General features: G+C 44.3%; 2 protein-coding genes across 8 annotated transcripts in view; one reads left to right on the plus strand and one right to left on the minus strand.

The window, feature by feature from the left end:
* Positions 1-383: 383 nt before the first annotated feature.
* On the minus strand, positions 384-4,812 carry LOC138974865 (uncharacterized). Its single transcript, XM_070347592.1, has 5 exons — positions 4,700-4,812; positions 1,353-2,628; positions 1,194-1,321; positions 828-1,152; positions 384-518 (listed from the first exon to the last, which is right to left on the minus strand). Exons 1-5 carry the CDS (start codon positions 4,810-4,812, stop codon positions 384-386), a joined length of 1,977 nt encoding a protein of 658 aa, XP_070203693.1.
* A 9,658-nt stretch (positions 4,813-14,470) lies between these two features.
* LOC138974324 (26S proteasome non-ATPase regulatory subunit 9-like) overlaps positions 14,471-16,686 on the plus strand; it is a 28,613-nt gene continuing 26,397 nt past the window's right edge. For all 7 annotated transcript variants that reach the window (XR_011458401.1, XM_070347043.1, XM_070347041.1 and 4 more), the window contains exon 1: positions 14,471-14,606. Coding sequence is in view for 6 of the 7 variants with exons in the window: in XM_070347043.1 (XP_070203144.1) it covers positions 14,517-14,606 (90 nt within the window). In the remaining variant the exon portion in view is untranslated. The remainder of the gene's footprint in view (positions 14,607-16,686) is intronic.

Genomic DNA, 16,686 nt, shown 5'->3' on the forward strand with positions numbered 1-16,686 from the left:
TCATCTTCTCTTATTCCTGTGGCTTGAAACTTGGTAAAACGCACGAAAATACCATACTCTTTAAAACAGTAGGCCTACATGTAAATGCATATGCCGTGGACCTGCTTTCAGTGCAAATGATATGCCGTGGACCTGCTTTCAGTGTAAATGCATATGCCGTGGACCTGCTTTCAGTGCAAATCGGGAGCCGAAAGAAATTTCTGCTTGAAATTGTCTTCGTGAGTACTGAAAATTATGTATGTGGAAAAATGTTTTATTTTATATAACATAATATATTTATTAAATATAAGCTATAAATTATCTCTAGATACCATTTGTTCAGCTTGAAAGCATCACAGTTATCTTTGTAAGTACTATACTTGGTGTTGTATTACTGGCAGACTTCACATTGGTGAGGCGGAAACTGATGATGCAGAAGCTCTGGAAGCTGAAGATGGAGGTGATGTGGAAGCTGATGTGGAGGCAGATGTGGAGGCAGATGTGGAGGCAGAAGCTGATGAGGGAGAAGGAAACTTCAGCTTGAATTTGTCTTCGTGAGTAGGCCTACTGATTTTTTTTTGTATTTATGTTGTTGCTATGTTACCTTAACTTAAAGGGGCCCTCCAGACTTATTGTTGGCAGATCTTTTTATTAGCCTATTAGAACAGTCACCTTGAAAAATGTCTTTGACCAAATTTGTAGGTATCAGAAGTACCTATAAATACGCCGTACGAGCCAACAACTCTTACCTCGGAAATGACCTTTTCAAACCGAGCAGACAGACACAATGCCCTTTAAACACACCACATTTTGTATTTGCCTAAAAGCTATAAATTATCTTTCGATACCATTTGTTCAGCTTGAAAAGGGATGTCGAAGCTGAAGATGGAGGTGATGTCGAAGCTGAAGATGGAGGTGATGTCGAAGCTGAAGATGGAGGTGATGTCGAAGCTGAAGATGGAGGTGATGTCGAAGCTGGAGGTGATGTTGAAGATGGAGGTGATGTTGAAGATGGAGGTGATGTTGAAGATGGAGGTGATGTTGAAGATGGAGGTGATGTCGAAGATGGAGGTGATGTTGAAGCTGGAGGTGATGTCGAAGATGGAGGTGATGCTGAAGATGGAGGTGATGTTGAAGCTGGAGGTGATGTTGAAGATGGAGGTGATGTTGAAGCTGAAGATGGAGGTGATGTTGAAGATGGAGGTGATGTTGAAGATGGAGGTGATGCTGAAGATGGAGGTGATGTTGAAGATGGAGGTGATGTTGAAGATGGAGGTGATGTCGAAGATGGAGGTGATGTCGAAGATGGAGGTGATGTCGAAGATGGAGGTGATGTTGAAGATGGAGGTGATGTTGAAGATGGAGGTGATGTCGAAGATGGAGGTGATGTCGAAGATGGAGGTGATGTTGAAGATGGAGGTGATGTTGAAGATGGAGGTGATGTCGAAGCTGAAGATGGAGGTGATGTCGAAGCTGAAGATGGAGGTGATGTTGAAGATGGAGGTGATGTTGAAGATGGAGGTGATGTTGAAGATGGAGGTGATGTCGAAGCTGAAGATGGAGGTGATGTTGAAGATGGAGGTGATGTCGAAGATGGAGGTGATGTTGAAGATGGAGGTGATGTTAAAGCTGAAGATGGAGGTGATGTCGGAGATGGAGGTGATGTTGAAGATGGAGGTGATGTTGAAGCTGGAGGTGATGTTGAAGATGGAGGTGATGTTGAAGATGGAGGTGATGTTGAAGATGGAGGTGATGTTGAAGATGGAGGTGATGCTGAAGATGGAGGTGATGTTGAAGATGGAGGTGATGTTGAAGCTGGAGGTGATGTTGAAGATGGAGGTGATGTTGAAGATGGAGGTGATGCTGAAGATGGAGGTGATGTCGAAGCTGAAGATGGAGGTGATGTCGAAGATGAAGATGGAGGTGACGTTGAAGCTGAAGATGGAGGTGATGTCGAAGCTGAAGATGGAGGTGACGTTGAAGCTGAAGATGGAGGTGATGTTGAAGCTGAAGATGGAGGTGACGTTGAAGCTGAAGATGGAGGTGATGTTGAAGCTGGAGATGGAGGTGATGTCGAAGCTGAAGATGGAGGTGATGTTGAAGATGGAGGTGATGTTGAAGATGGAGGTGATGTTGAAGATGGAGGTGATGTCGAAGCTGAAGATGGAGGTGATGTCGAAGCTGAAGATGGAGGTGATGTTGAAGATGGAGGTGATGTTGAAGATGGAGGTGATGTCGAAGCTGAAGATGGAGGTGATGTTGAAGATGGAGGTGATGTTGAAGATGGAGGTGATGTTGAAGCTGAAGATGGAGGTGATGTCGAAGCTGAAGATGGAGGTGATGTCGAAGCTGAAGATGGAGGTGATGTCGAAGCTGAAGATGGAGGTGATGTCGAAGCTCAAGATGGAGGTGATGTCGAAGCTGAAGATGGAGGTGATGTCGAAGCTGAAGATGGAGGTGATGTCGAAGCTGAAGATGTAGGTGATGTCGAAGCTGAAGATGGAGGTGATGTCGAAGCTGAAGATGGAGGTGATGTCGAAGCTCAAGATGGAGGTGATGTCGAAGCTGAAGATGGAGGTGATGTCGAAGCTCAAGATGGAGGTGATGTCGAAGCTAAAGATGGAGGTGATGTCGAAGCTGAAGGAGCGACTGCGTGAGTATCATTATATTGTCTTTAATGTTCTTTTGTGAAATAGTCGTCCCAATGACAGCAGATGTACTCACAAAATGATGTCTAATTGGGAGGAATAGTGTGGAAATTAGAAAGAAAAGTGTCTTAACATGGCAATTTAACTGCCATTTTAACTGTTATTTGTGCACATCATTATCCAAAAACATTTTATCATTGTTCCTACATTAAATTATAAAAAAAATAAGTATACACAGTTTTTGGCATGGTTCTAATGCCACAACAAACATAGGTGTGTTTAGGGTTTCCCGACCGACCCTGGTTTTTACCGCCGACCGTAGCCTTTTTTTGGTTGCTATTTACAACAACCAACAACAGCAAAAAATTTGCGTTTGTTGTCCATTTTTCTCAAAAGACCACATAACTTTTTGTTTCAGTTCAATTGCCCAAATGAGAAAGGACCAAATCTCAAAAGACATACAAGTTCACGACGAATTAAAAGTCATCCCTTGACAAAAAGCATTTGAGTGGAAGGCAAGTCATGTTTGGTATTTATGAAGTTGTGCATGTTAGGGTTTCTCGTTGCTCATATACATATTTTGTGTGAAAAACAAATATGATTTTTTTTATCCGTGTAACATTAACATAAACACCGGTGGGTTTTTTTAAGGTCCTGGTAACTGGAAGCAAGGGTGGAAAGCCACTGTTGGTTAACACAGATGGATTCTCTTTCAACTTGAAGACGAAAAGCGAAAAGTCAACATACTGGGTTTGTTCAAAACAACGTAATGAAAAGCGAAAAGTCAACATACTGGGTTTGTTCAAAACAACGTAATGAAAAGCGAAAAGTCAACATACTGGGTTTGTTCAAAACAACGTAATGAAAAGCGAAAAGTCAACATACTGGGTTTGTTCAAAACAACGTAACGAAAAGCGAAACTGATTCAACATACTGGGTTTGTTCAAAACAACGTAACGAAAAGCGAAACTGATTCAACATACTGGGTTTGTTCAAAACAACGTAACGAAAAGCGAAACTGATTCAACATACTGGGTTTGTTCAAAACAACGTAACGAAAAGCGAAACTGATTCAACATACTGGGTTTGTTCAAAACAACGTAACCAAAAGGTCCAGTGCAGATCTAGAGCAACAGTGTCGCAAAAGGGAGAGGACTTCAAGACCGGAACAAATGACCACAACCACGTTGGTATGTTTTATTTTTGTATACTAAAGGGTGACCCCCCAAAGTATTTTTTGTGAAGGCAGTGAGTGGCGACTCAGTGCGCTATCTGTATTGGGTGAGCATTTTAGTCAATGTATGATCACTGGTAGAAATTTCATGTGTCTGGATCAAACCATTTCTGTTCTACGCCCTTTGCAAAATGATACACGCGGACATTTGGAACACATTTTGCAAAACTAGACTAAACTTTGTGTTTGTGTGCCAAATTATAAGTTGCAATGTCTTCCACAGGATATAAATACAAAAGTCCACATGTTATACATGCAAGTTTATTGTTTCAAATTCTAGGGGAACCAGGGATGTTTACCAAGAAAGAAATGAGACCGAAAAACATTTCCTCTTTGGGACAGACCGGAAAACCAGTATTACAGATTGTCGAAGAAGGTTACAAGGAAAGTGTTGATGTGGTCACCGACGATTGCTCCACGCTGCCACAATTTGAGACAGAGCTGCGGGCAATGTATAGAGGAAGAATGCCAAAACACCCAAAGGAGTTGACTTTCGAGGTTCAGTAACATTAAATATACACCTGCCATGTCACAGACGTGACGTCATTCGCTCTTTACAACACTAAATTTTACCAGACTGATAACTATTGGATTTCGGTCAATGCAGCGTAAAAATAGATTCATGTTGCTTTACGTCCACAGACGCTTTAGTGTAATTTTGGATAACAATAGACTGCGTTGACGAAATAACGTTTTGATTCTGGGCATGCGCGATTCTATAATTTGTACCTTGGTGACTAAGACATGTTGGATTCTATTTTTCAGCTTGAATTGGAGAAAGCTAGAATAGACGCCTCATTCCTGTTGGACGACATTCAGATTGGAGACGAAAGGATACTGATATTCGCCTCCCAGGAACAGGCGGCACTCCTGCAAAAGGCCAAGCACATATTCATTGATGGCACTTTCAAAACCGTCCGGAAGCCCTTCTATCAGTTCGTCAGTGTCCATGCTTTTCTTCGATCAGGAGAACACACCAAACAGGAGCCACTGGCGTAGTGCTCATCAGCCGCAAAAGGGAAATTGACTACGTCGCGGTAAAACACTTTCAATCTTATAAAAGAGAAAAAGAGAGAGAGAGAGAGAGAGAGGGAGAGAGAGAGAGAAAGAGAAAGAGGGAAAGAGAGAGAGAAAAAGAGGGAGAGAGAGAGAGAGAGAGAGAGAGAGAGAGAGAGAGAGAGAGAGAGAGAGAGAGAGAGAGAAAGAGAAAGAGAGAGTGAATTTTTCTTTGCGGAACTTCTGCCTGTCAGTATATTTACAGGTTTTTGAAGCTCTGAAAACCAAGGCGAACCTGAAACCCGAGTCCATGACTATGGACTTCGAATTGGCTGAGTGGAAGGCAGGAATGAAGGTTTTCCCTGGCGTACAGCAACATGGCGGTTGTTTTCATTGGTGCCAGGTTGTTACGGCTGGTACTTATGTGTAAATGTATGTATGTGTGCCGTAAATACCCTATCAGACAAATGCGTGTGTTATTTCTGTTCACAAACTCCCGTCTCACACACACACACAACACTCGAACAAAGCACAAAGACTAAACACAATTCCTGCCCTTTGCCCTCGTACTTGTATTCAAGTGATCACACATTAACCAACAATCACAACAAAATATCAATACAATATCTCATCCACTCAAAGACTCTTTCATCCAATATAACATTATTATCTCGAGTAAGATGAAAAGAAAGTCTCTCCCTCGATGATGTCGTCCTTGCTGACTCTCCGTTCAAGAATCACACATACTAAAATAATTCACATGTCGGCTCACATTTCAGTGGCCGTACATCTATTCTGGATTCATCCAATCCGTTACTACACCACTTAGCTGGTTATCTTCACTTGCCAACTCACAATACAGTGGTTACAAGTTTAGTCTGGATTCTCACAATCCTATTTCACATACAAAGTTCTGTAGGTGCGCACTGACACTATTCCAGGTCGCACATGTATGTTTTCTCACAAATCAGCGGGTCCGACACTTGCACCATATCTCACATAATATGGGGTTCACACCAGCTGCAAGTTCTCCAGCGCTGCGTTACACTCCTGCGCCGACACTACTGGTCCTGGCCGCAAGGAGGGGACGCTCCTCTTCTCACCCCTCTACCCTTCCAGTCGAGCGCGTCCTTGCTCCCACCGGGATGCTGTATAGAAAGTTTATGCTACCGTAAGTTTCAATTCTAAGATAAACTTCTCCACACAATAATACTTCCATTCTTTCTCAGTATTATTCAATTATCCGCCAACTACTATTTACACCAGCTCATTTACAAGTAACTTCATTACCACAGAACATACCACACTCTATTCAAAATGGCTGACACAGCTCACGGCACGCTTTCCACCCATTTCACAACATGACTCTCACAGTCATTTCACAAGTTAAGGTTACTGAACAAAAATACAATTCAATAAATACCTGTATTCTCACAGCATTTGAATCATACCAGATTCATTCACAGTAGCCACTAAACAGTCGGCTCACTGCTCAAGGAGCAACATCTGACAACAGCGTCGAGTCAACGCACCCTCTCCCGAGAGCGCTTTCAGATGTTCTGCCGGCTATCTAACATGGCGGCTTCTAGGTTATCATATTTTAGTCATCTCTGATTGGCCCGTAGCAGCCAATGACAATACAGGTCACACGAGTCAGCCAACTATCTCAGCATGTGACATTCCTACCACGCGGTCAAGTCGTGAAATTAAAAGTATGGCCAGCCAATCTGTACACATTTGTTTAAACCATCTAACACTAAATTATGTACAAATCCATTTGTCACACAGGTAGTATATTGCATATTGTACTTGTATGAGAGGGAGGGAGAGGGATGTGCAGTGCCCAGGACAAGCCGCCATTGTTTTGGATTCTTTTTCTTTTGATTTTTCTTTTTCTTTCGCAAGTTTTCTAATCGTGTTGAATCGTGCGGAAAACGATTTCTTTTCGATTTTTTTCCCAAAAGTTAGGGGTGTGGAGTAGGCCGGAATTTACTGTACTCACAACGAAGAACTGCAGTTTACAGTATTTAATTATTCAAGACTACATGTGACGTTTTGTGATGTTATAAAACACAGTCTTAACGTTTTTCTATTATCTCTCTCTTTCTCAACTTCCGGTTAGTCAATGTTTAATTAATACAAGGCTAATTAGGCTGTGTACAGGCAGATATGTGAATTGGGCCTGACGACAGCATACCAGCAACACGCACCAACACGCACCAACTCGCACCAACACGCACCAACACGCACCAACTCGAACACTGCTTCGACGTGTCCTCTCACTCCCATGGCACCAACACGCACCAACTCGCACCAACACGCACCAACTCGCACCAACACGCACCAACACGCACCAACTCGAACACTGCTTCGACGTGTCCTCTCACTCCCATGGCTTCCCGTCGCAGACATAAGGGAGGTGTTGAGGAGATAACTGCTGCTATACTATCAGGTAGTATGCTGACGAATAATTCCCCTTGGTTAATTATGTATGCAGACATGCGTAGAAATAAAGTACCTTCCTTTTCCTGCTACACACGATGTCGGCTGTCCTTCTGTATGAATGACTATTATCTGCATCCATCTGGCATGTTACGTAAACGAACCCAGACCAACTCTGTTCTGGTAGACTAGATCTGGACGCGATGGCATTTAAACCTCCATCGAATTTTCCATTCGACAACCCGTCGGCATGGCCAGATTGGAAACAGCGCTTTCTTCGATACAGAATCGCATCGAAGCTGAACAAAGAAGAGCTAGTAGTCTCATATACTCAATGGGGAGTGATGCAGAGAAGATACTAGCCCAGTTTAACCTCTCTGAACAAGATGAAAAAAAGTTTGACATTGTTCTTGCTCGTTTCGACACGCACTTTGCACCAAAGCGAAACGTGATTCACGAGAGAGCAACATTCTACAGAAGAGACCAGAAGGAAGGAGAAACAGTGGAACAGTACGTGCGTGCATTGTTTGATTTGACACAGTAGGCCCTATGCTGATTTTGAAAACAAAGATGATGCAATCAGAGACAGGCTCGTTCTCGGGTGCAACGATAGTGAATGTTCAGAGAAACTTCAACTTCAAAGCGACCTGACTCTAGAAAAAGCAGTGACGTTTGCTAGACAACAGGAACAAGTGAAATCGGAAATACAGCAGCAAAGAGGTCAAACAGCAAGTGCATCGCTCGACGCGGCTTCTTTCAAGTACAAAAGACGACCAGTGGCGGATGGCAACAAACCGACGAGCACCACAGGCGCGCGAAGCACCACAGGCGCGTGTAGCAAGTGCGGCGGAACGCACCAACGGGGACAGTGTCCAGCACATGGAAAGAGATGCAACAAGTGTCATAAAATCTCACATTTTGCTCGTGTGTGTAGAAGCAAAAGTGTGAACGAGGTTAATTCTACACCAGCAAACAACGTACCACAGGTGACTGAAGAGACATTTTTTGTTGATTCTGTGGACAGTGGTGAAGAACCATGGAGAGTCGATATCAACATCCTACACAGAAAGGTGAACTTCAAAATAGACACCGGTGCAGATGTGAACATCGTGAACAAGCGAACCTGGAGCTTTTTGGGAAAGCCGAAACTACAGCCATGTGAGACTGTAAGACTGATAAGTCCAGGTGGTAAACTGAACGTCATGGGAAGTTTCCAGTCGACAGTGACAGACCTGCCTGTCAAGGTGTACGTCATCGACAATGAAACAGACAACCTTCTGAGCAGAAAGACGGCAAACTCCATGGGTTTAGTGAAAAGACTGAACAGTGTGAACTTCGGTGAAGTGAAATGTACACCAGTCAAGATAAAGCTGAGAGAAGGAGCAGTTCCTTACTCCGTTCCGGTGGCACGACGCATTCCTATTCCTCTCATGGACAAAGTGAAGGAGGAATTGAAGAGAATGAAAGAAGGAAACGTCATCGAGGAGATCACAGAGCCTACAGAATGGGTAGCGCCTATCGTACCGGTGGTGAAACCGAACGGCAAGATTAGAATCTGTGTTGATCTGAAGAAGTTGAACCAGGCTGTCGAGCGTGAACGCTACATGATGCCGACAGTAGACGACGTCATACACCAGCTACGTGGATCATCAGTGTTCTCGAAGCTTGACGCTGCATCGGGATTTTGGCAGATACCCTTGGACAGAGAAACTGCCAAACTCACTACTTTCATAACTCCTTTCGGGCGTTATTTCTTCACGCACCTACCCTTTGGGATCAGCTCAGCACCAGAAATCTTCCAGAGAATTATGACAGAGATTCTGGTGAACATTCCAGGCGTTGTATGCTACTACGACGACATCCTTTGCCACTCACGAGACAACGAAGAACATGCTCGTCTTCTTCATCAAGTACACGCCAGACTGCAAGAAGTGGGTCTACGGCTGAACGACGAAAAGTGTGAGTACAACAAGTCTGAGATAAACTTCCTTGGACACATCATCAGTAAAGACGGCATTCGTCCGAAAGTTGAGGCAACATGGTGGAACCAACGAACGTGACTGAACTCAAGCGGTACCTGGGTATGGTGAACTATCTTGGTCGCTATCTCCCAAACCTGTCTTCAGTCCTGAGACCATTGAATCAGCTACTGACGAAAGAAAGTGTGTGGTCGTGGGGACCAGAACAGGCAGAAGCGTTCGCCAAAGTGAAGCGCTTACTGACTACAGCACCTTCCTTGGCGTTCTTTGATTCAGCTAAACCAACGACGGTGAGCGCTGACGCAAGCAGTTACGGACTGGGCGCAGTGTTGTTGCAGGAACACGAAGAGGGACTTCGTCCTGTGGCTTTCTGTTCCAGAACTCTCACAGAAGCTGAAGAACGCTACGCTCAGATAGAGAAAGAGTGTCTCGCGACAGTGTGGGCGTGTGAGAAATTCGAGAGATACCTGGTTGGCCTCGAAACGTTTGTATTGTGCACAGATCACAAACCCTTCGTACCCTTGATAAACACAAAGGACTTAACGGATACGCCACTGCGTTGCCAACGCATGCTCATGCGTTTGATGCGATTCAAACCCGAAGCCAGACATAAACCCGGAAAAGAGATGTTCGTGGCGGACACACTTTCACGTAGTCCCTTGACGGGAGGCAAAACTTCTCTTCGACAAGAAGAACTACAGAACGACGTTGAAGCTTACGTCGACACAGTCGCATCCTCGTGGCCAATGTCAGACCGCAGGCTTGAGCAGATTCGGGCAGACACTCTCCAAGGGTTCTCCAAGACGTCAACCTGAAAACAGCGCTCGAGTACACCGAGACTGGGTGGCCGCGGTACAAAGAAGATGTGAAGCTAGCAGCCAGAGATTTGTTTGCAGTGAGAGAACTTACTGTAAACAACGGACTACTCATCAAGGGCGACAGAATCGTGATTCCTTTCAGCATGAGGAAAGATATACTGGAACACATCCATGATGGACATCAAGGTGTGAACAAGTGTAGGGAGCGAGCCAACCAATTATACTGGAACACATCCATGATGGACATCAAGGTGTGAACAAGTGTAGGGAGCGAGCCAACCAATGTGTGTGGTGGCCTCGCATTAGCAAGGACATCCAGGATCGGGTAGCCAAGTGCAACTTCTGCACCGAGCGCCTACCCACTCAGCGTTCAGAACCATTGATTCCATCAGCTCTGCCAGAGAGACCATTCCAGAAAGTGGGAACTGACTTGATGGAACTGAATGGACAGAACTACCTAGTCGTGATGGACTATTATTCCAGATACCTGGATGTAGCTTACCTACCAGATACAACGTCCAGAACAGTGATTCTGAAGCTCAAGAACATTTTCGCTCGTCATGGGATTCCAGAGACTCTTGTATCAGACAATGGTACACAATTTACGTCGGCCGAGTTTCAAGCATTTTCGAGAGACTGGTGTTTCAAGCACGTAACGTCTAGCCCTCACTACCCTCAGGCAAACGGCGAGGCGGAAAGCGCGGTGAAAATCGCGAAAAGGATTCTCTGCCAGGATGACATTTTCTTGGGACTGTTGGTGTATCGTTCAACACCGATACCTGCCCTTGGAGCAAGTCCAGCAGAACTAGCGTTCGGAAGACGACTTCGAAACACCCTACCATGTCTTCCTGAGAACTTGAAACCGAAGAACATCAACCGAGACGAACTACAACAGCGTGACGAAGCAGCCAAAAGGAGGCAGAAGCAGACATTCGACAGGCACCACGGGGTACAGTCGCTTTCACCTCTACAGCCAGGCGACCAAGTCTTCGTCAAGTGTGACGGTGAGAAGGGGTGGAAACTTCCAGCTGAGGTGCGAGAGCAGTGCGCACCAAGATCCTACATCGTCCGTACACCTACTGGGGACCGAAGACGCAACCGGAAACATCTTCGTCTTCGTCCGGTGGCTCCAGCTCCAGCCAGCAGAGAAGCCGATCCAGTACCGGAAGCGGTACCAGACACCGTTCCAGGTGTTGACCCTGATCCTCCACCAGATAGCAGTGTGGATACCGAGGACAGTACTCCGACACCCGGAGACTATGTAACTCGGAGTGGCCGAACTGTAAAGAAGCCAGCGAGATTTGAAGAACAGTAATTTCTGTGTACACCAGATTTCCAGTGTTCCGGAGGTATCGGAACGTACCGAGAAATAATATTTCAGATTCGTTTTCTTTTGTTAAAGTTTATGAACGCTATCCAGTAAAGATAAGCAACAGTGTGTTCATTTGACGGACGGTAATCTGTAACAGTGGAATCGGAACATTATCGCGAACAGACAGAAGTTAAAAGAATCAGAACATTATGTTAACCGTTTCGGTATTTTGAATTTATGTCGGAAGTTGCACGTTCTGATATTCATAAAGTTAAAGATGGTTTCTTTAATTCCTTTTGTAAAAGGGGGAGATGTTGAGGAGATAACTGCTGCTATACTATCAGGTAGTATGCTGACGAATAATTCCCCTTGGTTAATTATGTATGCAGACATGCGTAGAAATAAAGTACCTTCCTTTTCCTGCTACACACGATGTCGGCTGTCCTTCTGTATGAATGACTATTATCTGCATCCATCTGGCATGTTACGTAAACGAACCCAGACCAACACGTTACAGTAGGCATCCTGCACACTGAAAGAAATGGCTCGCCAAGGGTGTTCTGACGATAGACTTCGGGACTTCTTCGTCTATGTCCAGTCCTGGTGGTATTAATATGAAAAAAACATTCTGATTGTGATAAATAAGATTACATGAAATTTATGTAACTTTTAAACAGTTAGGCAGGGCTCTGTCTTGACTCTCTCCGTTAATTATCAACTGGTAATTATAGTGTTGAAAACAAAAAGTTAGGCAGGGCTCTGTCTTGACTCTCTCCGTTAATTATCAACTGGTAATTATAGTGTTGAAAACATACAGTTTTTTTGATACAAAATAGAGATCTATATATATTTTTTTTAAATAACTTTTTTTTAATTCAAATTTTACATGTGGTATACATGTACATTGTTACATTGTAATCTTCATAAACAAGCCAGTTTTGGGCGAATTTTGTTTGCTCAAACTGTATTTTAGCATTATATTCTTCGATTTTTAAATGTTTTTTTTAAATAGCACCTGAATACCTGTAAAGTTGGAATACTTTTGCCACATTTACATTTGGGATACAATATATATATATAATTGTAACTATTCGAGAAAATGTACATAACAAATGCACATAATTATAATAGTTTTCTTTTTCCTTTTTATTCTCCATTTTGTCTATGTGTGGGCAGGGTGGAGTCGACTCAGTTCCCCATCAAAACCTGGTGTAACCTGGTGTGTCCTGGTGTAACCTGGTGTAACCTGGTGTGTCCACGGAAGAGTGGTGAGGACAAACAACGACGTAGAAGGCTGGCACAACAGAATAAACAAGCGTGTGGGAGCCAATCCAAACATGTACATCCTGATTCAACACCTCAAGGAAGAAGCAGACCTTCTTCCAGTCAACGTCAAACTGATATCCTGCGGCATTCTCTCGTCCAGTCAACGTCAAACTGATATCCTGCGGCATTCTCTCGTCCAGTCAACGTCAAACTGGTATCCTGCGGCATTCTCTCGTCCAGTCAACGTCAAACTGATATCCTGCGGCATTCTCTCGTCCAGTCAACGTCAAACTGGTATCCTGCGGCATTCTCTCGTCCAGTCAACGTCAAACTGATATCCTGCGGCATTCTCTCGTCCAGTCAACGTCAAACTGATATCCTGCGGCATTCTCTCGTCCAGTCAACGTCAAACTGATATCCTGCGGTATTCTCTCGTCCAGTCAACGTCAAACTGATATCCTGCGGCATTCTCTCGTCCAGTCAACGTCAAACGGATATCCTGCGGCATTCTCTCGTCCAGTCAACGTCAAACTGATATCCTGCGGCATTCTCTCGTCCAGTCAACGTCAAACTGATATCCTGCGGTATTCTCTCGTCCAGTCAACGTCAAACTGGTATCCTGCGGCATTCTCTCGTCCAGTCAACGTCAAACTGGTATCCTGCGGCATTCTCTCGTCCAGTCAACGTCAAACTGATATCCTGCGGTATTCTCTCGTCACGTCCAGTCAACGTCAAACTGGTATCCTGCGGGATTCTCTCGTCCAGTCAACGTCAAACTGATATCCTGCGGCATTCTCTCGTCCAGTCAACGTCAAACTGGTATCCTGCGGGATTCTCTCGTCCAGTCAACGTCAAACTGGTATCCTGCGGTATTCTCTCGTCCAGGAAGCGACACCAGGCTGCCCAAGATAGGTTGTTTGACATCTGGTGCACATACGAGGAAGGGGGCATGTCCTTGATGGATTGCCTCGATATGTGCTCCAACTCCCGTGTGCCATTTGGCTGCTAGAGAGAGAGTGAGAGAGAGACCTTGAGACGCGTTTGGTTTTGGTCTTATTCAACTTACTCTTTATTGGTTGATTCTGTTTGGTTTAGCTTTCTTTCAATTCAATCAATTTAATTCAATTCTTTCGGCCGTCCCAAACTGTGTTGAATAAGTTTTAAACAAGTCAACACAGTTTGATTTGCGTGTGCTGTTCTAATAAAACGGATTGAAATTGAAAATGTTGGGATTTGAAATATATAAGCATTATTTGTTGTTGCTCTCTCTCTCTCTCTCTCTCTCTCTCTCTCTCTCTCTCTCTCTCTCTCTCTCTCTCTCTCTTTCTCTCTCTCTCTCTCTCTCTCTCTCTCTCTCTCTTCTCGTTGTCCATTTCTAGCATTAAAGGAGAAAGGAAAAAACAAAAACAAAAACCCAACAGAAATACTTCAGGGGTAGTAAGTTATATTGTTAGAACCATGGCATATTCTCCATTTCGCAGTCAGAGCTCGCGTCACATCCGCCACCAGACATGAAATAACTGAATAATGAACATTTTGTGTGCTATTTCTCTATGCTAAATAGAGCACACGGCCCATTTAATACCGTCAAAAGACACAATATACATAAAAAAGCACAATACATAAAATACCTAAAAAGTACACACCATTATACACGATGCATACAAAACGAAACGAATAGAAAGTTAGAAATCGAATCGTCAAAGTGCGAAACGGCGAAAGTGCGAAACGTCTGTATACCGTAAATGCTTTGGTTTGAGGTCGGGCGCGGTCGGGCGGTAATTAGTCAGACCGCTGTCTGCTGATTGAAGGGCAGTCACTCTGGAAGACAAGGGAATCAAAATGGCTGCGTCAGAGCAGATGAAGACGTTAATGAAGCAACGAGACGACATACAGAAAGAAATTGAGGAGTTAACTGATGTGCTGCAGTCGGTAAGTTGCTTGTTTTGGCAATGTGGAAATTTTGAACTTGAGCATTGTAAATTCTCAGCTCACAATCCACTTCAATTTAAGCCTCCAAATTGTCCTCTTTTTCTTCTTCTTTCCGATAATGCCCACGATCTTGAGGATGATCATTCTGGCATGAAAAGGAGGGTGTTTTAGAATCCATTTGTTTGCTCTGTTCATTGTCATTTTCATTGTCCGTAAAACATTGCCAAAAGTCCGTATCCGTAAGGGCCTAGTTTTGTCAGGAACTGGAACTTAATTTGCGGAGGCTCGTGACACAAAATCGTCAACTGTTGCTGCCTCTACAGTTTCACTGGGAAGGTGGTTCCAGTCCCTAACAGTCCTCGTTAGGAATGATCCACCTCTTTACTGAGTTCTGCTCTTGATGAGGCAGAACTGCTGGTCATGGATACGGAGCTGTCGTGGTGGGGGTGGGACTAGCTTGCTCTTGATGATTGTGCACTGAATTAGTCTGTGATGGATCTTGTAAAGGACCCCCAGGCGCGTGGTTCTTCTATGCTGCTCGAGAGACGGCCAGCCCAATTGGTCGATCATCCGGCTCACACTTGACGTGTTGTGGGCACGTCTCTGTCCTATTTTGCAGAACCTGCTGTTGTAAGCATAGCAAGTAATTGTTAGATACTTTTCAAGAATTAAATTTAAAGCTGCCAAGATGAAACCAGAAATCAAAACAACATTCACACCCTGTCACACAATCACACACTAAACCTCACTGAAAATTACCCCATATATATACCCCTACCAAACAATATAGTTTTTTATACATACTCAGTTTACTATGGAACTTTAGTTTAAGTTTAACAGTAACAGTGACATGTATGAAACACACATACACGCAGATTTCCAGATTTCCTTATTCTAGAATTGTTTACAGTTAGTGACCTATATGCTTTTGATTCAGAAGAGAGTTGCAGAGTTGCATTCCTTCTCAGAACTATTGTCAAACTTGATCAGCTTTTTTACTTCCTTAGCTTATGGGAAATGCCGTATTTGACGGACTACAAGCCGCGACTTTAAAAAAAAAATCGCATTGCGGCTTATAAAAAGATGCGGCTAAAACGTTACCTAAACTTGAATAGCATTCACCTAATGGAAGTCGCCGCGGATTTTCATTTTGCTTGATTAGCGATTACCGCTACTTTATTAGCTCTCTACTCAAGACTCGGCGCTTTTCTCTTTCTTTCGTGAATCTTCGTTTGTCAACAAGTCGTCGTGACAAGATAGCCTACAGAGAAACACCGGATGTCACAAAGAGGGGGTGAGGTGTGTGAAGTGAACAGCACAAAGAGGGGGCGAGGTGTGTGGAGTGAATAGCACAAAGAGGGGTGAGGTGTGTGAAGTGAAGTGAATAGCACAGAGAGGGGGTGAGGTGTGTGAAGTGAATAGCACAAAGAGGGGGTGAGGTGTGTGAAGTGAAGTGAATAGCACAAAGAGGGGGTGAGGTGTGTGAAGTGAATAGCACAAAGAGGGGGTGAGGTGTGTGAAGTGAAGTGAATAGCACAGAGAGGGTGTGAGGTGTGTGAAGTGAATAGCACAGAGAGGGGGTGAGGTGTGTGAAGTAAATAGCACAAAGAGGGGGTGAGGTGTGTGAAGTGAATAGCACAAAGAGGGGGTGAGGTGTGTGAAGTGAATAGCACAAAGAGGGGGTGAGGTGTGTGAAGAGAATAGCACAAAGAGGGGGTGAGGTGTGTGAAGTGAAGTGAATAGCACAGAGAGGGGGTGAGGTGTGTGAAGTGAATAGCACAAAGAGGGGGTGAGGTGTGTGAAGTGAAGTGAATAGCACAGAGAGGGGGTGAGGTGTGTGATGTGAAGTGAATAGCACAGAGAGGGGGTAAGGTGTGGGAAGTGGATAGCACAGAGAGGGGGTGAGGTGTGTGAAGTGAATAGCACAGAGAGGGGGTGAGGTGTGTGAAGTGAATAGCACAGAGAGGGGGTGAGGTGTGTGAAGTGAATAGCACAGAGAGCGGGTGAGGTGTGTGAAGTGAATAGCACAGAGAGGGGGTGAGGTGTGTGAAGTGAAGTGAATAGCACAGAGAGGGGGTGA

The sequence above is a fragment of the Littorina saxatilis genome, linkage group LG8 (assembly GCF_037325665.1).
Source record: "Littorina saxatilis isolate snail1 linkage group LG8, US_GU_Lsax_2.0, whole genome shotgun sequence".
Classification (NCBI taxonomy): Eukaryota; Metazoa; Mollusca; class Gastropoda; order Littorinimorpha; family Littorinidae; genus Littorina; species Littorina saxatilis.